The following is a 24,415-nucleotide window of genomic DNA, read 5'->3' on the forward strand; positions in this document are numbered from 1 at the left end:
TTGCTTTTGAAAGGTTATTTATTTTTGAAGTCTAAAAGCCAGTAAATGTAGAAGTTGAAGGGGAAGAGAAAAACATTGATAACAGATTATTTGAATTTTCCTCTTCCCAAATATCTAAAATATCACACATACCACTGTTTTCGGTGTAGCTTTTGAAACCCAAAAATTCTGACTTCTCTTCACTTGTCTGAAATAAGTCCAGTAGAGATTGTTCTGGTGAGCTACAAATTCTGTTTTCTTCTTGTGTAGTAAGAAATTCAGTTTCTTTCTTATCTAACTCCACACTTGGTTCCAGATTTTCTTTTTTATTTCTTCCTAATAAAATTTTCACTTTCCGATGGATTTTACCAGAAGGTAAACTATCCATATTCTTGAGGTCACATGTGTTGGGTTCCTCAGGAGGGCTCTGGGATGGAGTCTTTGCCTGAATTGTAAGGTGCTCCTGTGAACTGTTCATTGCTAACAGATCAGAATCATGACAAAACACTGAATGAAGGTCCTTTTTCTTTAGATCCTTTGCTGGAAAAAGCACAGTATCTGACTTCTGTTGTGGTTGAGATGCACAATTATCTGTATTGCAATTAGAAACTTGTATAGATATTTGTGGCCTACAAGGACAGTGATCTACCCTGAGTTCTTCTAAGTCATTTTCATTTATAGTTAATTTATGTTCAGAAACGTCAAGAATGCGTTCCTGTTTATGTGGAGGTAGAGGTGTAAAATTTTGCTGTATGTCATTTTCAGCTGGATTTAACATGGAACATTTACTAGACGTTTTCTCATCAAGTCCTCTCAATTCACTTGAAGGGTGGGAGATGTGTTCCGAAGTAGAGACTAACTTTTGTTCAGGTTCCTGGGTTTCTTTATATAGGAAACTCTGCTCAATCACCTGTACATTATTTTCCCTGAAGTCTTTCTGAGAAGTATGTTGCAATTCCAGATTTTCTTTAGGTTCAGACTTTTTCAGGACATTTGTAGTAACAGGAGAAAGGGATCCAACATTGTATTTTATTCTTGAGAGAAAAAAGCAAAAGAAAAAAACTGAAATAACTGCTATCAAAAATTCCTAAGTATTTTAAAACTAAATTAGTAAAAATCATTTAAAACTACTTATGAAACTTATTTAACTTAGACTACATTAGAAAAATATAGAACTCTTAACATTTAGCCAAAATTACTTTAGATGTTACTAAAATAATAAAACTTTATAGATATAGCTGAAAACTCTAATGTACCACTTCTCATCTATTCTTTCCTCTTCCTCCCAAAGGTAAGCAGTATTTTGAATTTGGTATTTAAAACTACTTTGACCATATAAATCAAAGAAAGATGATAGAAAAGGGATTTGGGTCTGCTCCTAATGTTTTCATTCTCCTGAAACATTTCTTAACTTCTAAGCTGTGATTTACATTAATGTTGTCTCCTCATTTTACTTAGCATGTGGAAAATGAGTATTTACTGGGAAATCTAAGGCAAATTGGATATTTATTTATATTTAAATATAAACTATCTAATATCATAGTGAGCCAGAAACCTCGTATCTTTATACTTCTAAAGATGACAAGTTAATAATCCTTACGTTTCACACAGTCGACCTGAAACCCTCTTCTTCATGGAACGTCTTAATATCCTTGAGATGCTAGTTTGTATTAGACACTCCTAAATTACTTACAAACAGAAAGAAACTTAACAGCTCACTAAGTATGCTTTATGTTACACAAGTCACAGATAACAAAGAGAAACACAGAATTCCATCTGCCCCTTCAAAACCAGAATGGCTCTTTTTCTGTTTCTTTTGTTGATACTTTTACTTAAGACTCCTCTTGAACAAATGGAAGATTAAAAAAATGTAAAAACAACACGCTCTCCTTTAAAATCTAGAGATGTTTAGGTGACTTGCCTATAGAGAGAAAAATTGTGCAGACAAGATAATTGATTAAGGAATAACCAATTTATATGTAAGTACTAGTTCAGAACTCTGCTGCACAGTGAGTTTTTAGGGAATTCTAAATTCTTACAGTAGCCCATTAAAGTCCATTTAATAGTTGGAAATATGCATCCTCTCCAAATATCACATAAAATCAGTTATGAACAATCATTCAGAAAGTTACAGACATACGATGTTTAGGAACTACCTAGATACAGCCAAAACTTTTTCTAGCTAATTTTCAGAAGTTGTAGCTTGGTATCACATCTTATAGTCTTCTTTATGCCTTAAGATTGGTCTAAAAATGGTTATAAGGACTAAACAACCTATTGAGATATTATCAATTCTAGGGTATATCCATATAAAAGCATTTCTTTTTATTTTAGATTTATGGGAATAAACTTAATGAGGTTCATTTTGTTAATGTGCAGTTATTGTACGTTGAACAGCATTGTACTCACACTTAAAAGTCTTGTCAATACCTTTAATAAATATCATCAGCAAGCAGAGCTTAAGTGAAGTATCTAGTCAAAGTATAAAGATGACTTAATAGATGAAAAGAGGGAAGATTTCTTAAAACTCCTTAAGATTAACTAAAATTCTAGCTTCATTACTCCAAGGAGATGGTCTAGACCAGGGCTGACAAACTGTACAGCACATGGGCCAAATTTACTCTGCTGTCTATTTATAAAACAAACTTTTATTGGAACATAGCCACACTCATTCATTTATATACAGTCTGTGGCTGCTTTCATTGTACAATGGCAAAGTTGAGTAGTTACAAGAGATCTTATGGTTCACAAAGTCTATTACTTGGTTCTTTATAGAAAAAGTGTCAACTTCTTTTTTAGACTATACTGTTAAGAAGAGAACCTTAAAAGTAATTTAAGGTAAGCATTTTTGGTAGTGGAGGAAGAGGGGAATAGGAAAGAATTAATCAGTTCTTAACCATACTTATATCCTAAAAACATAATCCTTCTAAGAAAAGAAAACTTTGGATTTTAGTTTAATAAAACAGTTTAATATTCTATTAAAATTTAAAACTTGAGTTGATAAATTACCTTTTCTTTTTAGGCATGTCCCTTTCATATTCCACAAAGTCAAAAACTAACTTAGATACAATATCATCAACGACTTGATAGTGATTACTCTGTGCAAAGTTTCTGTGTTGCTCACTTAGAAGATGCTAAAATAAAACAAAAAAGTATATAAATCACAAAATTATATTTTAAAAGCAACAGATATCTTTTCGTTCAGGTTTTCTAATATTTTCATGCCCCTAAAATTAAGATTCTACTAACTACTGCAAAGAAATATCCTTCACCAGAATTTAAAAGAAGTAGACTAAAAGTAACTTTTGAAAAACCATTAAACTACTTTGGTTTTCAGTCTTCCATTCTTCAATGAGAAAAGTCAAATATTAACTAATTTGTAGTTTCAATGGAACTGAAAGGGAGTGAGCTACACTGGAAAGTGAAGAGAAAAGATGGAGAAAAATAACAGTAACATTTAAACATTTAGAATGTGCTAATATTTTTGAAAACACTTTTTTCCCTTTGCTACTTTATTTAATCGTTATATAATTACCACTAAATAAGGAAGGTAGAGCTTATAAAATATTAAGTAAATGAAATGTAATTCAGCATACAAGAATCCAAAACAAGAATTTAGAAGGTACAATGAACAAACAAATGAAGTACAACTAATGCTGTGAAGTATTAAAAAAAAAAAAGAAAGATTCATAATCGAGGAACACATTTGAGAATGAGCAAATACCTGATCTCAATTACCCAGTGCTCATAACAGAGAGTACCAAAAAGCTTTTCTTAGTCTTAAGAGTGGTCAAGAACAAAAGTAAACAAGCTTAGTGCATTGGGATAAAACTCAGGAAGAAAAGTTCCTTCTGAATAGGTGAAATCTCCAGGCTAATTCTATCATTAGTCTATCATTTATCAGGGAATTATAACTAGAAGCCTGTATCAAGACAATCATGGAAGAACCTCATTTTTGCTTCCCTAGTTTCATATAATTTTAACTTTTGATGATTTGATTGTAATTCCAAAAACTAAATTCTTCAGTGGTCACAAATACACAATATTCTGGAATACATAGGTATTCTTTCCTAGCTTGCAAAATTTACCATATACAAATTATGTATGCTCATTAATGTTAGAACTAATGAGAAATGAAACATTAACTCTAAGTTCAGATTCAGTTTATTTATGTTCTTGTAAGGAAAAATAATAACTACAAAGAACTAAGAACAACTTTCAGCTTTTGTATAGTTCCTCTCCACCTCCACCTACCTCTTCTTACTCATTCTTTAAGTCTCTATTTAAATGTCACTTTCTTAGTTCAGCCTTCCTTGCCCTTCATTCTATGTTAGGTACCCTCATTATTTATTACTACTGCACTTGATATTCATTTTTCATCCTACTTGCAAATACATGTTTTATATTTATTTTTTGTCAGACCATAAGATGGTATAAGGGTAAAGAATATGTCTGCTTTGTTTGTTGCTTAATCTTCCATAATCAAATTTGTTAAATGAATGCCTTCATACAGGTGGAAATGAATCACTGTGAAATCAAAGATTCCAAAAACAAAATAATTTCTTATCCTTAGTGACTAGGAAACATACATGAAAAACTGTTAAAGTATCAATCTTAACCTCTACTCTCATTAATTTTCCTTCCTTGTGGTAACCAGTGATTTTCAGCCCCAACATTCTCTGAGCATCAAATTAAGATCCACAAGCTGATATTAAGGAAAATATCCATTCTAGATTATTCTACTGTAACAGCAAAGTAAAATTTCAGGACCCATCTATAATTTAAATTTTCAAAATGATTTTTGGAAAGGGCATTTTTTTTTTCTGACAAACTACTAATTTGTTTTGGGTTATAAAACAAACTTCAATTTAGACTCTGAAGACAGGGTAGTTTATGAATCTGATGTTTTCAAGTATTAGTTTTTCAACGTCTCTACCATCTTCTACCAAAACCAACCTATTTTAAAAATTATCAATTCAAACAATAACAGCTAACATTTAATAAGCACAGTGCCAGGCACTGTCCAAGGTTACAGACAGGAAGCCAAGATTCAAATCCAGGCAGCCTGGATCCAAAGCTCTTGCTCTTTTTTATCATATTACAAATTGTAATAGTTCTCATCATTAAAACTTTCTCTTCATCCCGTATATATGTTCAACTATTCTATTTCTCTGATATTTCAAAGAATCTTCTCCACTTTCTCATCTTCTTATTAGTAAATCACTTGCCCATTATTTAATTGTGAAGGCCTGAAAAATTGTGGCCACTCATGACCCATCATCTTATCTCCCTCCCAACAGAATCCAATTGGCTCCACTTCTAAATTATATCCACAATCTGACCATGTCTCATCACTTCTACTACCAATGCTTAGTCCAGGCCACCAACATCTGTTCTTTGATCCCATTAATTTAGCACTTTTGCATGGCTTATTTCAATACTCACAAGTCTTGTTCCCTCACTTCTCTCAGGTCTACTCAAATATTGTCTTATCAATTAGGTATTCCTTGTCTGGTCTAAATAAACAGCAACATTTCTGCTTTATGTTTTCTCATAGCACTGATCTAATGTTCTCTCCATGTATAGTTCATTATTCTTTTATCCTGTGGTCACCTATCCCTCCTCCCCTTCCACTGAATGTAATCTTCACTAGGGTTGGGAATTGGCCTCTCCTGTTCAATGCTGTGTGCCCAGAGCAATGACTGGTATAAAGGAGGTGCTCAATAAATATTTGCTGAATGGACAAAAATGATTTTTCAATATACATTTCCCTACTTTGGGCTCTTAAAATTTAAGACAATTCTATCAAAAAGACATATTTACTACTTAATAATTACCAAGTTGTAAACCACAATCAAAAGAAGAAGCTAAAATTTAAACAACAATTATTTGTAGTTTTAGAAATATCAACCCCCTAAATACAAAAATCACATTTACAGTGTTGAGATCTTCATATTTCTGCAAGCAACATTCACAATATCCTTTTTTCTTCTTCTCTTTCAAATGGACTTGAACTGGAATTCCACCACATTTATCACCATCCGTTTGGATTCTGACAGGAATATATGGTAAAAGATTAACCACTGAACATAAGGAATAATTCTCAAAAATTTACAGTCCTCAACTATCAAACAGAATCTGCCATAATTTTCAGAGATAAAAACAATTACTTTAAACCATTTTTCTTTTTAAGAAATTGAGAAGCAAACTGAGAATGTAAAGATTATTCTGGAGAACACTTAATTGTGCATCACTTAAGAGAAACAACACATTTTGATTATTTGCAAATATTTTTAAACCCCTCCCCGCCCGAAGGTCTAAATGTGACATGCTTAGAAGAGATTCAGACTTTAAATCTAGCAAAGAGGCATTAAAGATATACAGGGGGAAATCATCATGGTGACTAGAAACACACACACTCCATGGCATTAAATAAATTATTTAAAATATTTGTTTAAAAAGATAAAAAATCACCTGAAGGTTAAACCAACCTTAGTTTAACCTGAGTTTGCTTTTGGGTGCTAGACGGCTTATCCATATCAAATGGACTGGAGGGCTTCTGAATAGAATAATTTATAAAAGGCATATTGGTCAGCTGAAGATAAAATGGCCTATAAAGTCTAAAAGAATAAAAAGATAAATATATGAGAATCTTTATGATGAAAGAAAACATGTTTGAAGTCTTATATTTCAAAATCATGTAATTCATCTGGAATCTGAAATAAGTAACAAAAACAGTTAGATTTCCCTTCCCAATTTCTAGATCCATTAGTTTTTAAGCATATAATTTCTTTTTATACTGTGGTAAAATACACATAACAAAATTTACTATCTTCATCATTCTTAAGTGCACAGTTTAGTTGTATTAAGTATATTCACAATTTTTTTCAACTGTTAACACCGTCCCATCTCCAGATCTCTTTTCATCTTTCAAAAGTGAAACTCTGTACCCATTAAACAGTAACTCCTCATTCTCCTTTCTCCTCCAGCCTCTGATAACCACCATTCTACTTTGTTTCTATGAACTTAACTATTCTAGGTAACTCTTATTTCATTTAGCATAATGTCCTCAAGGTTCATCCATGTTGTGGCCTGTGTCAAAATTTCATTCCTTTTTAAAAGCTGAATAATATTCCATTGTATGTATATACCATATTATCCATTCATCTGTTGATAAACATCTGGGTTGCTTCTGCCTCTTGGCTATGAACATGAATGTGCAAGTATTTCTTTGAAACCCTGCTTTCAATTCTATTGGCTATATACATAGAAATGGAATTGCTGGATCATATGGCAGTTCGAAATTTTTGAGGAATCTCCATACTGTTTTCCATAGTGGCTACACCATTTTACAATCCTACCAACAGTGTACTTGAGATCCAATATCCCCGTATTTTCACCAATACTTATTTTCTGTTTTTCTTTTTAAAACAGTAACCATCCTAATGGTTGTAAGGTGATAGATTTCTTTGTGGTTTTGATTTGCATTTTCCTGATGATTAGTGATGTTGAGTATCTTTTCATATACTTGTTGGCAATCTGTATTTTTGGAGAAATGTCAAGTCCTTTGCCCACTTTTTGATTGGGTCATTTGATTTTCCGTTGTTGAGTTCTTTCTATTAATAATCTTATTAGATAAATGATTTGCAAGTTTGCTTTCCCATTCCATGGGTTGCCTTCTCAATGTGCTATGTCCTTTGGGCACAGAATTTTATCATTTTGATGTAGACCAGCTTAGTTCTTTTATCTTTTTATTTCTGCTTTTAGTGTCATATTCAAGAAATCATTGCCAAATCCCAATGTCAAAGCTTTCCCCTATGTTTTTTTCCCAAGAGTTTGATAGTTTAAGGTCTTTGATCCATTTTGAGTTAATTTTATATATTGTATAAAGTAAGGGTCCAACTTCATTCCTCTGTATGTGAATATCTAGTTTTTCCAATACCATTTATTAAAAAGACTGTCCTTTCCACAATGAATGCCCTTGGCATCCTGGTCAACAATTATTTGATCACACATATAAAGATTTACTCCTGAGCTCTCTATTCTATTTCACTGGTAGACATACATAGACATACATCTGTCTTTATGTCAGTACCAAACTGTTTTTTGACTACACCTTTGTAGTAAGTTTTGAAATCAGAAGTGTCGAACTCCAACCTTGTTCTTCATTTTCAAAATTATTTTGGGTGTTCAGGGTCCCTTGAGATTCATGTGAATTTTAGGATGGATTTTTCTCTTTATGCAAAAAAAGTCATTGGGATTGCACTGAATCTGTAGATCATTTTGAGTAGTACTGACATCTTAAAAATATGAAGTCTTCCAATCCATGAACATGGGATGTCTTTTCACTTACTGGTGCCTTCTTTAGGCCTAATTTTGTATTTGTAAATTTGTAAAATTGTGTTTTTTTCTCACAGTAACATAGTTTCATAAAAAGAAGCATTCAACACATCTATGTCACCTCAGGAGTACCCAGGAGAATTAATTATGTGTGTCTAAATGACTAAGTGGAATATCAAAAGGAAGAAATCTAATTCTCCCATGTCAAATTACTTACTTATATCTGTAGTCTTCAGTAAGATTATTCCATAAAGCTTCAGAATGAGTTTAGGTAAGCTACATCAAATTAGATGTTATACTCAGGTTTTGTATTTCCAAGCAGTAACTAATAATTTATTTTTCACAAATGCAGATGCAATCTTTAAGTAGTAGTTCTAAATCACATGGTACTGCATTTAGCCAGAAAATGGTTATCTGAAATACTGAAAAGTAAGTTGCTCTCATGATTGCTCTAAACCAGATTTTCAAAGAAATACTATCTAAAACATACTGAAACTAAATTCAGTCCTTGAGCACCAATTAATTACTGCTAATTTCTGCAACTGTGCCACATGCATATCAGTATCATATAAATCTAACATAAAGAGATCTAACAGTATTAGCGGAAACAGCTTAAGTAGTTAGATTTTCTCCTTTAAGTACTATATTTAAATTATACAGATTGAATTTAGATACTCACTGGCTCATATCTTCCACCTTTACAAAAGGCTTTTTGAGTCTACCTGCTGATAATATACAAAACATGACATTAGAAATTTACAAATCAAGAATTTTTTTTTTTAACAAAACTACTCTGGCTAAACAAATCCAAATAAATATGCATCCATTATCCATTTAATTTCAATTTGAAGTTTTAAGCCTCAGGTAAGATATTTTACAATTATCAACACATTTCCAAAATAACAGATGCTCTGTCCCTATTCTGACATTAGTAAACTGAATGGATCCCCCAAAGGATCTAAGAATAGAATTCAGGAGGATTTTGAGGAAATCCTTTCCCCAGGAAAAAAACTTAACTTTTATTTTCACTAATCCCTAACTGAAATTTAACACTTTCTCCAATTTTGCATATAAGCCACAGGATCAGAATTAGCAGCACTTGTAATTTTGATATCAATTGAAACATAGTTTCATATAGTATTAGTTACCACAAATATCCCAAAGCATCATTATGTTCATCACTTCAAAACAAAATTACACTAGCAATTAATCATAATCACTGCTAGAACTTTTTAATGTGTAATAAAACAAGTATATAATTATTTTATACTGAAAAATATTCTGATAACTGAATTTCAGTATAATTGATTTCCTTAGTAACCGAATGATTTTTCAAAAAATGTTTTAAGATACATTATTCTAAGAAAGAGTTCATAGGCTTCACCAAACTGACACAGGGGTCAATGTTCTAAAACAAAAGGGCTAAGAACCTACTGAATAAGTCATTTACAGGGATTGGTTCCATGATTTTTAAAGATTTTTTTTTTATATGATTTGTTCTATTTTCTAAAGCAAAACAAATACTTAAGGGTATCAAAGTACTTACTTCTTGCTTTTTGAGTGCTGATCCCTACTCTTTTCCCCTAAGGAGGGAAAAAAGATACAGCAAAAATATTGGGCTTGAAAGTACAGTGAAAACAGCAACTGCAATTAATATCAAGATAAGAAAAAAACCATAGAGGAAAATAACTATATAAAAGAAGGGCGATTATTGTAGTTTCATGGGGAGAAAAAAACAAGAAAAAAGCTGTTTTAAAATCAACTCAATCAAAGAAATGAAAACAAACAAAACAAAAAACAAAACAATGATTATTCAAGAATTAAAGATCTTAACCACTGGGATGAAACTTAGTAATATAAGCTCACTTTTACAATAAACTCAACAAATATCTTGTATTCCAGCTATTGTTTCTATCTTCACAGAAAGAAATCAAGCAATAAGGAAAAAGCTGGTTAATGAAATAATCTAGAAATAGTCATGTAAGGTAATTTTATGTCCTTATTCAGCAAAACCTTTGTAATAAACTTAACAAAGGAATTATTTAAAAATTTATTATAGTCTGCCAATTCCAGTCAAGATGGACTATGTCCAATATGGGCAATCCCCATTGATTACAATTGTAAACAAAATTCAATAAGCAACTACTTTAGAACTAAAAGTAAACAAAAGCAGGCATACTGCAGAAGGAAGTCAAAACTTAGAGAAGCTACCTTTAAGGGCGTATATTTCTCATTCCCCTCATTCCCTTTCTCTTGCAATGTTTCCTTAAGGATGGACCTCTAGTCATGGGGTTGGCAGCAACAGCAGAGCCACTGGCTATTACCCCCACACAAACCCCATCTTCTAGTTACAAAGAACGAAAGAAAGAGGCTCTTGCAGTCCAAAGAGTGTGAAGGGAATCCCTGTATTATTTCCTCTTTCTTTTCTTCCACAGTTCTGACCTGACAGTGGGCCTCAGTTGCAAAACTGCTGTTGGAAAAGGTGCCAGACATAGCTAAAATCGAGTAATTCTAACTTTCTGACCAGAGGAACTAGAAAAAGGCCTGGAGAGTGGAAAGGAAACTGCAGACAGTAGCAGGCTGGAGAAGGGGATCCATAATTTCCTGTGTAAATACCAGGTGTAACTCCAAGGCTAAACTCTAAGCTGCATATGATATGCTAAGGACAGACCCAAAGCAGCACAGCAAGGGCTCTGAAATGGAACTAAGATTTAAACCACTGCCCAAGTCTTGGGCTAAGCTGTAAGTGATGCATGCAAAGGACAGAAAGCTGCATTTAAGCCTCTGAAAACTGAAATGGAGATTAGAACCACCACTTACAGAAACTGAGACTGAGAACTGAGAGTTTGAACAAAATTGGATAACTCCCTCCTAAAACAATGACAGCAACAACAACAAAATGAGTGTTACCCAGAGCTTTATAATAGACAATGAAGATGTCTTTCAGAAAGCAAATGTGTAAAGTGTGGCATATCCAACGATGGAATATTCAGCAATAAAAGTAAATGAGCTATCAAGTGATATGGAGGAAATTTAAATGCCTAGTAGTAAGTGAAGAAGCCAATCTACATACTGTATGATTCCAACTATATGATATTCTGGAAGAGATAGAACTATGGCAATAGTTAAATAAGCAGTAGTTGCCAGGGGTAAGAAGGGGAGAGAGGGATGAATCGGTGAAACATGATGGCTTTTTAGGGCACTGAAACTATTCTGTGTGATACTATCTATGATAGTGGATACATGTCACTATACATGTCCAAACCCATGCAATGTGTACTACGAAGAGTGAACCTTAATGTAAACTATGACTTTGAAGATGACTTATCATTACATATTCATCATTAGTAACAAATGCACCACTCTGGTGTAGGATATTGATCAGGGGGCTGTGTGTATATAGAGACAAGGCATATGTATATGGAAAACATCTGGACTTTCTATTCACTTTTGCTGTCAACCTAAAGGTACTCTTACAAAAAAAGTCTACGCTAAAAAAAAAAAAATCCAACATAAAATGTATGAGACACAGCTAAAGCAGAACTTAAAGGAAGTTTACAGCAGAGACGGTTCTTCAAAAAGATAGTTATAACTGATGAAACTCTAGCCAAGCTAACCAAGGAGGTGGGGAAGACACAGAATAATGGTATCAGCAATGAAAGTGACATCATTAGACTTCACAGACATTAAAAGCTTAATAAGGGAAATTACACACACTTTTCCATCAATTAAACAATTCTGACAAAATGTACAAATTCCTTGAAAAATACAAACTACCAAAGTACATTTGGGGAAAAAAAACCCTTAATTATCTCTATCTAATAAAGAAACTTAATTCATTGCTGAGAATTTTCCAACACAGAAAATTTCAGGCCCCAGATAACCTTACTAGAAAATCTGGCCAAACATTTAAGAAATACAACAGATTCTTAAAAACAAAACAAAACAAAACAAAACAAAAAAAAACTGTCTAGAAAATAGAAGTGAAAATACATCTCAACATTTTATGAAGGCAGCATTACCCTGACATTAAAACCAAAGACATCAAAAGAAAAAGACTAATATTCCTCATGCACATATATACAAAAAATCCTCAACAAAATACGTTTCAGGTAAACTGAGGGAAAAAACTCAAAGCACTTTAAATAAAGTACTGGAGCAAAATATACTTCCTTTCTTTTTTAAGATACATACTAACAAGAGTATGAGAATCTAAAAATGTCTTAAAATTTATATGTATTATTTAGCATGCATAAGATTAATATATGTCCATCATTCAAGACCCATAAATGCATCTTCATTAAAAAGTTTTATGCTTTAGTAGCTGGCAAACCAAAAAAATTTCCTGGAAACATTTGTTTTCTCATATACAGAAAAAAATTCAAGTTTTGGAATCAAGCTGACCAGTTACACATCCTGAATTATATAGATACTGGTATTCCTATCTTTTTTGTTTTGGGAGGAAAGTAAAACCTGTTTTGCAACTATTTATCACAGCTTTTTGTTTTTTTTTTCTCTCAAGGGGGCAAACACTCCTAGTGCCTGGCACATAACAGGCACTGGGTATTTGCTAAATACTGAGTGAATAATGTGTTACATGTGTAAACAAAACCCAGTGTTGAAAGAGGTAAAACGCGATCTGGGCCCTCATGCAGTGTATATTAGAGTCGAGGCACAGGTTAGGCACTATAACCTGTTAATAAGCATCTTTCAATTCTTCCCCTACCCTTCTGTTACCATCTGAAGCAGGTCTTCAGCATTTCTTCCCATTACTTTCATAACATCCCAGAATACTTTTTAAACCATGGACTGTGACCTATAGGGCTGTAAAATCAATTTAGAGAGTTGTGGCCAGTATTTTTTTTAAAAATGAAAGAATACCACAGAAGTATTAGCACATTAAGGGTAAGTACTGTTTCATAAAACTTGTTTCAGATATGTACTGACTTATTTATGTTTATAGACAGATATGATAATGCATGTGTATTTGAGTCCATAAATGTGCTTATCAGTTTAAATTTTTATACATTTATTTCTATATACAATCCAAACAATCCACAAAGTGCTACAAAGGTAATTTATATGCTATCTAGCACATTTCAGTAAAGAAATATCCACCCCTCACTTTGCAAAAAAATCTGGAAATAGTCCCTTGGAATTTTTTTTTTACTTCTAATAGGGTAGTTACGATGTAAAATCTTTATTAAAAATTGTGTTCAAGAGAATAACCTATCCAACAAGGTTTGCTCTCCTATTATCTCTCAAAAATGTTCCAAATCCTTCAAGATTAAATCTAACTTTATATAGCATGCAAGGTCTTATCTGAACTTGCTAATTTTTCTAGCTTCATTTCCTGTCACTTTCCCACTTAAAGATCAAGTTGTAAAATATGACAAAATTTCCAAAACATGCCATCCTACTTATGGCTTCATATCTTTATATACACTCTTCCATAAAATTTATTTTCCTTTCAGATTCTAGTCATTTAAGGATTGACTGATTGAAGAAAAAGCAGACCACAAAAGAACGTTCTGAGAGATAAGAGAACCATGAGAAAGCAGAGATGAGAGAAGGTCCAGATGAAAATAAGTAAGTTCAAGGAGGAATAGAATGAGAGCTGACAGAACCAATATGACTGGTTTTAAAAAGTGTACACTTGATTTGCCAAATTGTTCCACAGTTTTGTACCTCATAGGCTGAAGAGTGAATGGGAAGTATAAAAGTGGAGATAGAGATATCTAGATGACATAGATTGAATAGTAGGTAGGGACATGAGGTCAAGGGAGGTTTTATTCTATTTGTTCTAAAGGATAGAACAGGCTTGATTCTATACAGAGGCTTCAAGGAGGATGCTGGTAAAAAGGTAAGAGGCTAAAGATACGGGAACAATAGGTCTAACAGACGGCAATGCCCAATGAACTTGTTTAACAAATATTTTGAGGTGAGGTCAGATAGCCATACATGACAATATTTACAGAACAGTTGAAAAATAAGAATACTTCCTATTTATGTTCTCAAAAGGAGTATATTATACACATGAAGAGCTCCTCATGCAGTATGTCAACTGCCATGTTATTCACAAAAGTATATTCTTTGAGTTGCAGTGGGAACTTTTACCTCATAAGTAAATCCTAAAGTTAAATGATACACAACAATTTATTCAAATAATAGAAGCATGCATTTGGTACATATTACAGCAATAATATTTTCCACTTGGCAAAAAAATTTACAGATCTATAAAAATCAAGCTTAATTATTTTTAATTTAGCTTAAAAATTAAAAAATAACATACCACATCTCTTACAGAAGTGCTTGATTTCTTCAGTAAATTCAACTCTTTTTTCTTTTGTTCAATGTAGTATCTAATGTCTTTATTAAAAGAAAGAAGGGCTTAAGATTAGCATTTTTACCTTTTGAGTTAAACACTGCTATTTTCTTATAATTGTACTAAATTTAGATGAAAGAATTACCATTACAGGTATCTCTTGCTATCAGAATTCTCACATCTAAAATTAGGATCCAAAGGACAGAGACAGATACTTTTGACAAATACTGTCAAAAACAATAATAAAATCCTTACCATCAATATGAAGAATTTTTACTCCCCATGATAAGGCATTTGATAATATACTATTTGAAGGAATAAAATCCTGTATAAAAAAAAAAAAAAGTTTGGTAGTATTTTTAGGAAATTACCAATAGTAATTTAGTAATTACTAAATAAAGTATTACTAAAATAAAGTAATTAGGAAATTACTATTTTAAGTGAGCTATTTTAAAAAATATTATTTGAAGCTTAATGTCACTGAGATGGTTATTCAGAACAGACCCTATACAATAGTAAGAAGGACATCAGATTTTTCTTCTGGAATGTCTAAAATCATTCCTATTTAATAATATTCCCATATTCCTGACAATTAACGTACACTGTAGCATTTCACTTAAGAGTTTTAAGAAATTATTTCCTTTAAAAACACAAAAATGCCACAAGCTTCAGAAATATCCAGTTAACATTTTAAAAGGCCACAAGATGGAGATGTTTCTTCATGAAAAGCAGGTTCTACTTTACATAAAATGAGATACATGCTGATATTTAGGCTTTTTCTATTAAAAACAAGGCAAAGAAGATTTCAACAACATCTCCACTTTAGTTTTTAATAAAAGAATATACACTGAATTTTTTAAATTTGTACTTACATGGTCCTTGATAGCTTTTTCAACTAGTAATTTTCCTCTGCTTAAACATACCTATAAAAAGACCAGAGAACAATCAAACATATAGTTATAATGTAGTGCCTCACCAGAAAAATTTTTTAAAAGATAAAATAGCTAAAGTATATAGTTAAAATTTATAGATAAATCTTAATACAAATATGAAATGTAAAACACATAACAAATGTATGGTAAAAAGTGATTTTATAAAATGTGATTTCCTTAGGGTCTTTGTAGTAAGATCTCCTATTTAAAAAGTTGTTTCTTCTTTTTTTGGTGGAGCAACTAAACTCAGCTGAATGAGACCCAAGGTCAGTTCTGTAGTAAATTCTATTCAACATGAAAAATAAAAAGTTAGGCTGATCTGAAATTCTGTCTAAAATTAAATAGTAAGTTTACATTTTAATTTCCTATTTAACCAAAACTCTAATATGGATAAACCGTATATACTGTTTTCACATGGTGTTTCACTTTTTAAACAAGACACTAGGAAAAGCAGTTTAAGTGCTATCAGCAGGAATTAATTTGGAACTAGTCACTGGTGTACCACCTTGTCCCTCCATAAAAGCATTAACGGAAAGAATGTATGACGCTTGCTTGGTTGTTTCTTCTTTGACTTTTTTTCTTCTATATATTTGTCTCTTTTTCAAATGATGCTGCTTATCTAACTCCTTTCTTTTCCCTGTTCTCCCTTGCCCCCATTTTTCCCTGGTTCTCAAATGGCTATAGTAGGTAAGTTCGGGAGGATATTTAAAAATCATTTAATTAACTTCAATCAAAAAATGAGATAAAACACTTTATTTTGCAATCTCTTCCCCTTTCTATACCCAATTACATCAATTCAATTTATCCTTCACTGTATGTTACAACTTATTGGCAACTGAGTCGTAGGGATGTGATATCAGTAATTCTAGAACAGGGGTTGGCAAATTTTTTCTTTAAAGGGCCAAACAGGACGTGCTTCAGGTTCTGCAGGCCATATAGTCTGTTGTAATTATCCCACTCTGCCTTTACAGCAGGAAAGCAACAGTCAATACATAAATAAATGGTATATCTGTGTTCCAATAACACTTTATGTAAAAACCACGCTTAGCTTACACGCTGTAAAACACAAGTGGCAGGCTGGATTTGGCCCATGGGCCATAGTTTGCTTACCCCTGCTCTGAAACAAACAAAAGGTTTCTATTTCTTCTTTAAAATAATGACCTGCTATTATTTTTTAGTTGTAAATTACTCTAAAAATAAAAGCCATCACTAAATGGAAGGGCATATTTTAGGAATGAGAGTATGACTGACTACACAAGTACTATTAGGAGAAAAATCACCTTTCTATATATGATAGCAACCTTATTAACAACTTGAAAGCTGCGCTTAATATAGTGTACCTAAGTGAACTCTGCTGTCAGCCTGCTCCTGAAAATTATGAGATCTCATAGCCTTTCTGAGAGTCTCAAAACATATGAGACTTACTGAATCTGGAGACTTAAATGAACTTCCATCATGGCTGGGATGAGGTGATGTGGTTTCTGCAGTATATGCAGATTCTGGACTTGGTACAGGAGAAATTCGTCCCAAGGTCTGTGCAAATTTAGCTTCTTTTTTATTTGAAATAAGATAACTGATATCTTTGCTGAGAAATTCTTCAACTCGCTAAAGGAAAACAAAGTATTTTTAAGTAAGTCATGTAAATCATAAACTGTTTAACACACTAGGCATGGTAAAAAAAAATGTCAATTTGATGCATTTTAATATTTTCTAAATTGGTGGTTTTATACTGTATTATTCTGAACCTAGAGTTCAGAATGGGAGTTCCAATAACACAACAAGAGCATGTACTTTATATATATTAAATAGTTTAATTCACATAACCACCCATGGTATTAACATTATCCATATTTTATGGAGAAGAAAATTGAAGAGAAGTGACCTGCCTGAGATTACATCAGTAGTAACAGAATTTGGACACAGGTATTATGATGCAAGCCCATGCTCTAAAGTAGCACTTCCCAGTAGAACTCACTGTAGTCATTGAAAGGTCCTTTATCAGCATTGTCCGACATGGTAGGAACTGCCACATGTGGCTACTGAGTATTTGAAATGTAACTAATGTGACCAAGCAACTGAATTTTAAACTATATTTTATTTTAATTAACTTAAATCTCAATTGCCACATGTAGCTAATGACTACAGTATTCAGTATTCGACAGCACAACTCAAACTCTCAAAGTTACTAACATCTTTCCATAAATAAGCCTTAAACTAATGGAAAGGTAGGAACCTTTACCCTTAAGAGTTTATTACTGTTTGAAGAGAATTTCCCTAGTTTGAAAACCACTGCTTAAATGCCTGAATTTATAAACACATGTTATCATAGTCAATGCTATTGAAGATCACTCCCATCCAAGGGCAGGAAAGTTAAACTAAGTAGAAAAATATTATTAATCATTAACTATCTGCATAAATGAAAGACTTCTAAACTATTTTAAATAGCTATATTTAATTTTCATAGGACCTCATAATATAAATGAGGGTAATATAAAACAAAGCAAAGTATGTAACAGATGAATTAGTTTCATCTAAGCATTAAGCAGAATTTGCTAAGACCAGTGGCTGCCTTGGTTAAATGCAAATCACTACTTCCTTTTTTTCTGAGCAATATTTTCTTCCACCATTAAATAAAGTATCCACATTTATATATTCCAGAAATTATAAACTTAAATGTCTACAAGGGCCAGCAAGAATACAGATGAACAATTACATGCTAAATACTTTATTTTCATTAATATGTAGCCCTAGAACCGCCAGAGGTTCCAATTTTTCAAGAGAAGCTCAATCTCCTACATGCTTTTAAAAAATTGTGATAAAATACATAACATAAAATTTACCATTTTAACCATTTTTGAGTGTACAATTCAGCGGCATTAAGTACATTCACAATGTTGTGTAACCAGCCCTACTACCGATTTCCAGAATGTATTCCTCATCCTAAACTAAAAATGTACCCATTATACAATAACTCCCCATTATCTCTTCTCAGCCCCTTGTAATCTCTACTTTCAGTATGAATTTGATAATTCTAGGTACTTCATATAAGTGGAATCTTATATGTGTTCTTTTGTGTCTAGCTTATTTCATTTAGCACAATGTTTTTAAGGTTCATCAGTGTTATAAGCAAATCAGTGTTATAAGCAAAGATCAGAATTTTATTCCTTTTCAAGGTTGAATTAATATTCCAGTGTATATGTAAACCACATTTCTTTTATCCATTCATCTGCTGATTAACATCTGGGTTGTTTCCATCTTTTGGTTATTGTGAATAATGCTGCTATGAACATAGGTATACAAATATCTCAAGACCCTGCTTTCAATTTGTGGGGGGTATATACCCAGAAGTGGAATTGCTTGATAATTCTATTTTTAATTTTCTGAGGAAATAACAGTGTTTTCCACTGGCAGCTGCACCATTTTACAATCCCACCAACAGTGCACAAGGGTTCCAGTTTCTCTATATCCTCACCAACACTTATTTTGATAATGGCCACCCTAATGGATATGAAGTGGTATCTCACTGTGTTTTTGATTTGTATTTCCCTAATGATTAGTGACACTGCATCTTTATGTGCTTACTGGCCATTTGTATGTATCTTCTTTGCAGAAATGCTTATTCAAGTCCTTCACTCATTTTTTAATCAGGTTGTTTTTTTTTGCTGCATTGTAGGAGTTCTTTATATTTTAGATATTAATCCCTTATCAGATATATAATTTCAAATTTTTTTCTCTCATGTGTGTTGTCTTTTCACCCTCTTGATAGTGCCCTTTGATGAACAAAACTTTCATGTTTTTATTAAGTCCAGTTTATCTGGTTTTTTTTTCATTTGCTTCTGTGCTTTTGATGTCATATCCAAAGAATAATGCCAAATCTAATGTCATGAAGATTTTTCCCTAATACTTTTCTCTACGGTTTTAGCTCTTACGCTTAGATCTTGATCCATTTTTAATTAACTGGAGCATATCATGTACAGCAAGGGTACAACTTCATTCTTCTGAATGTTGCTATTCAGTTTTCCTAGCATCAGTTATTGAAAAGATTATCCTTTTACCCATTAAATGGTCTTGGCACCCTTGTTGAAGATCAACTGACCATATGTGTGAGGATTTCTGGGTTCTCTCTTCTATTGCATTGGTCTATACTGTCTGTCCTTATGCTATTACCACACATTTCCTTTGGTTTTCCATTTTCTATAGATTGAGCTATAACTTTTTAGAAGTAAGTATCTTCCATAAGCTGGCCCCAATGTAACATTCTTTCTTGCCATTTCCTGCATCTAAATCCCAAGCTCAAGTCATACTGTAATATTAGGAGTTGCTCATACAAATCACAGAGACATGTAATTTAAATATCCTCTTCCCTCTATTTAGTTTGTCCATTCTACCTGGCTTTCAAGATCAGCTCAAACTTTCTCTTTACTATAACTCCTACAGGCAGAGTTAATCATTTCCATATTCTAATGACAATTTCTACATAACTTCTGTTAAAACAGTGACAATGCTACACCGTAATTTATTTAGGTGTCTGATGTTCCCATGGGCTGAGAATTTCTACAGGATTAGACTACATTTTATTTTTGCATCCCTCGAATCTAAAATAGTGCTAGCGTATAATAGAGGCACCAGTAGAAGAATTTTTAAATGAATTTCCACATGCCCAAATCATAATCATTCTTTAAAGCTGAGTTCAAATTGTGTCTATAAAATGACTACCAAAATTCCTGAGTTGGAGGTAATCTTTCCCTCTTCCTAACATTTTATGTTGTATTACACGTAATTGTACCGATGCCATATCCACTTAAGATTAGCAGTTGCGGGTGGGATGGACATAAGATTCATTTTTTTTAATCTGCCAGAGCACTTAATACTGCGTTCTGTACTGGTGACTTAGTTTTATCATGGTCTTTATTAGCTTTTGCTCATCTAGGTCTTTAAAAAGTAAACTTGAAACTTATTTTCTGATAACTCAAGGTCACAATGAAGACCAAAAACAAGGAATTGTCTTCACTTCATGATATGGTAAGGTATCTGATCCTACATCTCTGTTGTTCTCCAAATGTCTTATTTTAGTTCAGACTGCTTAGACATGGACCTAAATGTGGTTGGTTGTTTTGCAATAGCAACTTTCCTTGCCACCATCAAAGATATCTCCCCATTATGTCTGATTTGAGTGGTGTGCTCTCAATGATTGGATTTTAAGAACCCAATGGTATGTTTAGATGTTTTTATTAAGACTAGAGAAAACAAATGTATAAAATGGACAGTTTAAAAAAAAAAGGACAACACTCTTTATAACCTGAAGCAAGATAAGTTAAAATGGATAAAGGTCCTAAGTAATCCTAAAAACTAAATAACAAGCATAATCCTTTCAAGGAACATCTATTTAACGAAACATTTCTTAAAGTTGAATCTTAAGACTAAAATTAGTGTACTACAGGAAGTCAAAGTTCCTTTACAGTTCACATGCAAGATCTTTGTTAAGACTTTTTCAGTGACAGAAATGGTACTACGCTAGGGACAGAAATCAGGACATCACTGAATTATTGGAAAGGTGTCAGGGAAGATCAGAATTTGTAATAAATCAAGTTCAATAGAAAATCCATAGCTTCGGGGGAAAATTTGGAAACTTATGCCATTAATACGCTCCTCACTTAAGTGGTCTACTTCAAACCTTTTAGGATAAAATCTGAAGTGTGTAAAACTAACTTTCAACTCTCTCCCAATTACTATCTAACGTATAAATGAATTCAAAATTTGTTTCTTGCAAGTCCCTTAGGAACTGCTATAGGATGAAAGAGAGAAAAAGGGGAATTGGCAAGCAGTCCCTGCAGTTTTAGCTAGAGCAGTTCCCTTTTTACTGGCTTTACATAGTGGACGTCTGAACATGATTTTGTTTGAAGGGTTCCACTGCTAAAAACACAAATCTAAAATTACTAACTTAGATCAAAATGGTTAATGAGTTTTCCCATCATATTTAAGAAAGCTGTCAAACTATACCAGGTAGCTACTTTGTAGCCACTGTTGCTAGAGGAACAGAATGGTGCAGTAACATGTTAGTCTGTGAACTAGGCTAATCCTACCCTGGGCCAGTCACTTAACTTCTCTGGACATTAAGTGCTTAACTTCTAAAATGAAGGGGTCTTTACTAAATGGTGGCAGGCTATAAAACATGACCTTTAGGAATGCAGTCATACAGTCATTATGATACATGCTATAACTATTACAAATGTGTGGCAATGTTTCAGTTTAAGAAAATGAAGAGCAAAAAAGTAGAACAGCTTTTCAAAGATAAGTAAGTAAAATAATCAGACCAATAAACAATTCTAAGAAACTTGTTATGTGTTCTGCAAATTTCTATTCTAGTAATGGTAGGATGTGTTCAGACTATTCAAAGATGTTAGCTATGACCAACTCAAAGTGCAGTGAAATGTTTAAACAGGAGTTAGGAAACAGATTATTAAAAATCTTAACCTGACTTGCTAAAATTTACTCAATATTAACCTTAAGCCTAAGAAAATCTTAGACTTTTACCCAAATTTTCTAATTTCTTAATCACTTACTCAGTGTATATAAGGTAGGAAAGAAGCAGGTTTTCCATATTTATAATTCAAAATTCTGTTACCTAATAATACTCATTCTGTTGAAACTATGAGTCAAGAGAAATTTTAATTCTCTGTGGTTTGAATAGGTTTTTCCTGCTCTGTAAATAAAATTCTTACTTTTGTGTAGCTTCCTAATCATCAGAATCAAGGAGTTCCTGCCATCAGGAGGACATCCCAACATTGCAATCAGAGGTTCCTCCAGGATAAGGGAGTCTCATTTCTCACACTTTGTGAACTTTGCACCAGACAATGATCACAGAAACCTGAAACTTTTGTCAGGCTATAAAAGGTTAAAACAAATGACTTTTCATTTATGATTAACAGCTGATAAAAATTTTAAGCTTGGTGCTTATATGGTTATATGTATTCAAAAAGGAAAATTTTAAATGGTTACATATCAAAAAGTACTAGTTACACTTTTTTGTCAAAGTGTATGGTTTTGACTTACCCCTCCCAGATCCTTAATGTCCTTTTGTAGTTTTTCAGAGATGGTGACAGAAGGTAAATCAATGTAAAATACTTTTCCCCAGAGTGGCTTATATTTGGGTTTTTCTGGTTTGTTGTCAGTTTTCAGAGATTTCAAAGACGGTCGGTTTTTTTCATTTTTGACTTGGATTCCACCTGTTGTTGAAAAAAATCTGGAATTAGATCATGTTTTATCCAGACAAAAAATGTTTACTGTTTAAACAATATTTGTTTATAAAATAATCATATCAGAGAGGAAAAACTTCACAATCTCACTACTTTAGCAGCCATTAATTAACATTTTAATATATTTCTTTGTAGTGCAGACTTAAAGGCCAAATACTCTATACATTTTAACAGATACTATATGGTCCAAAATGATTACTGTTCACAGTCAAGAGATGAATCTGAAGAAAATATTCATGCGTTTATTCGTGTTCTATGTATCAAGGCAGGGAAATAACTATACAAGACCAATTAGAAGGAGTTTTCTTAGGATGTAAACGCCATGCAATATTAACTCAACAAATATTTATGGAGCTTCTGCCATTCTGCTGAACACTCAAAACTGTACTTAGAATGTTGAACATTTAATAATGCAAGAAACCTGTTACCCAGAATGACTCAGTCCTCAAAAGGTTCCTGACTGCTCAAGGTATAGTTTTATATAAAGTCACTGTATATATTAAGAAGAATTAAAGATCCACCAGAAGAACCAAATCGCCATTCATTTTCTTCTTTCCTTTGAAAACAAATCTGAGATCCAAACAGCTGCTTAAATATCAAGTTTAAGAACACAACCGGTTCATAAAGAATAGATCACATTATGTGTACATTATTAAAAATAAAAAGAGGCTGAAACGTTTCACCGAATAAAGGACTGAAAATGGAAGTTTGCTTTTGTTTCTATAATGCTGTAAAAGCAATGGTCTCAACTTCATGAGACCAAAAATACACCCACAATTAACCAACTTAATCAGGAAGCGAAAAGCCCCGAGCACAGCTGCTTTTAAACTGAGACTCGAGCTGCAGCCCCAAAGGGTCGCCGCATCTCGGGGAACCCCGGCGAGTTCCCGGGTCCGCACATTGTCTGCTAGTTTTATAACCGACGGCACGGCCGGGAATTTGGGGCCGAGGCTGGAGCATAGAGAGCGCGAGGAGCCGACCGGGATCCGTTCCCTTTCTGAGGCAAAACCCAGAACGGAGCCTTCCTTCAGGCCACAGAGCAGGACGCACGTGTCAGAACAGAAGAGAAGCAGAGACTCGACGCGAGAACTCAGAAGAATCAATGATGGAACCATGACGGGAGGAAAGGATTAAAGGGACTGTAGGCGGAGGAGGGGCTTCATACCCTGGAAGTGTCCTTTGCTGTGGATCCTCATGGCTCCGGAGTTCATGGCAGCCGCCCGGCACCTACATGCTGGATCCGGAGAGGGTGTCGCGCCGGGCGGCCGCGGAAACACGGCTCCTCCGGGCCCGTTGACCCGCAGGTCGCCGCTCCTCTTCCGCGGGCTACCACACCCACGCAGTAGAGATGCCGCGTCGGCCTGCCGGGTTTCCGGGACCGCAGGGCCGGAGGAGGATGAGGCGAAGCACAAACGAGTGGGCTGCGGCGGTTGAAGATTTGAAAACGCGTCACGCGGCCGCGGCGCCGATACGCGCGCTCCGCCCCCTCTCACGCCGCGCGCTGCGCCCCGCCTCGCGTCGCCCCCACGTTCCCGCCCCCTCGCGCCGCGCGCCCAGCCCGCTTTTGCCCGCCCCTCGCGCTG

The 24,415-nt window shown here is 33.7% G+C and overlaps 1 protein-coding gene across 2 annotated transcripts; it reads right to left on the minus strand.

The window, feature by feature from the left end:
* Positions 1 to 24,353, minus strand: DBF4 (DBF4 zinc finger). Of its 2 annotated transcripts, XM_006189025.3 has the most exons (12): positions 23,998 to 24,353; positions 22,630 to 22,802; positions 17,002 to 17,181; positions 15,517 to 15,567; positions 14,900 to 14,969; positions 14,612 to 14,688; positions 9,866 to 9,902; positions 8,999 to 9,044; positions 6,471 to 6,599; positions 5,917 to 6,031; positions 2,989 to 3,113; positions 1 to 1,013 (listed from the first exon to the last, which is right to left on the minus strand). In XM_006189025.3, the coding sequence occupies exons 1-12, from the start codon at positions 24,041 to 24,043 to the stop codon at positions 32 to 34; spliced, it is 2,031 nt and encodes a 676-aa protein (XP_006189087.1). In that variant the 5' UTR covers positions 24,044 to 24,353; the 3' UTR covers positions 1 to 31. The 2 variants fall into 2 exon arrangements, with proteins under 2 accessions (XP_006189087.1, XP_032339946.1); XM_032484055.1 differs by lacking the exons at positions 14,900 to 14,969; positions 15,517 to 15,567; positions 17,002 to 17,181; positions 22,630 to 22,802; positions 23,998 to 24,353 and having other exon boundaries at positions 6,471 to 6,538; positions 14,612 to 14,649.
* Between the last annotated feature and the right edge of the window lie 62 nt (positions 24,354 to 24,415).

This window comes from Camelus ferus, chromosome 7, assembly GCF_009834535.1.
Source record: "Camelus ferus isolate YT-003-E chromosome 7, BCGSAC_Cfer_1.0, whole genome shotgun sequence".
Classification (NCBI taxonomy): domain Eukaryota; kingdom Metazoa; phylum Chordata; class Mammalia; order Artiodactyla; family Camelidae; genus Camelus; species Camelus ferus.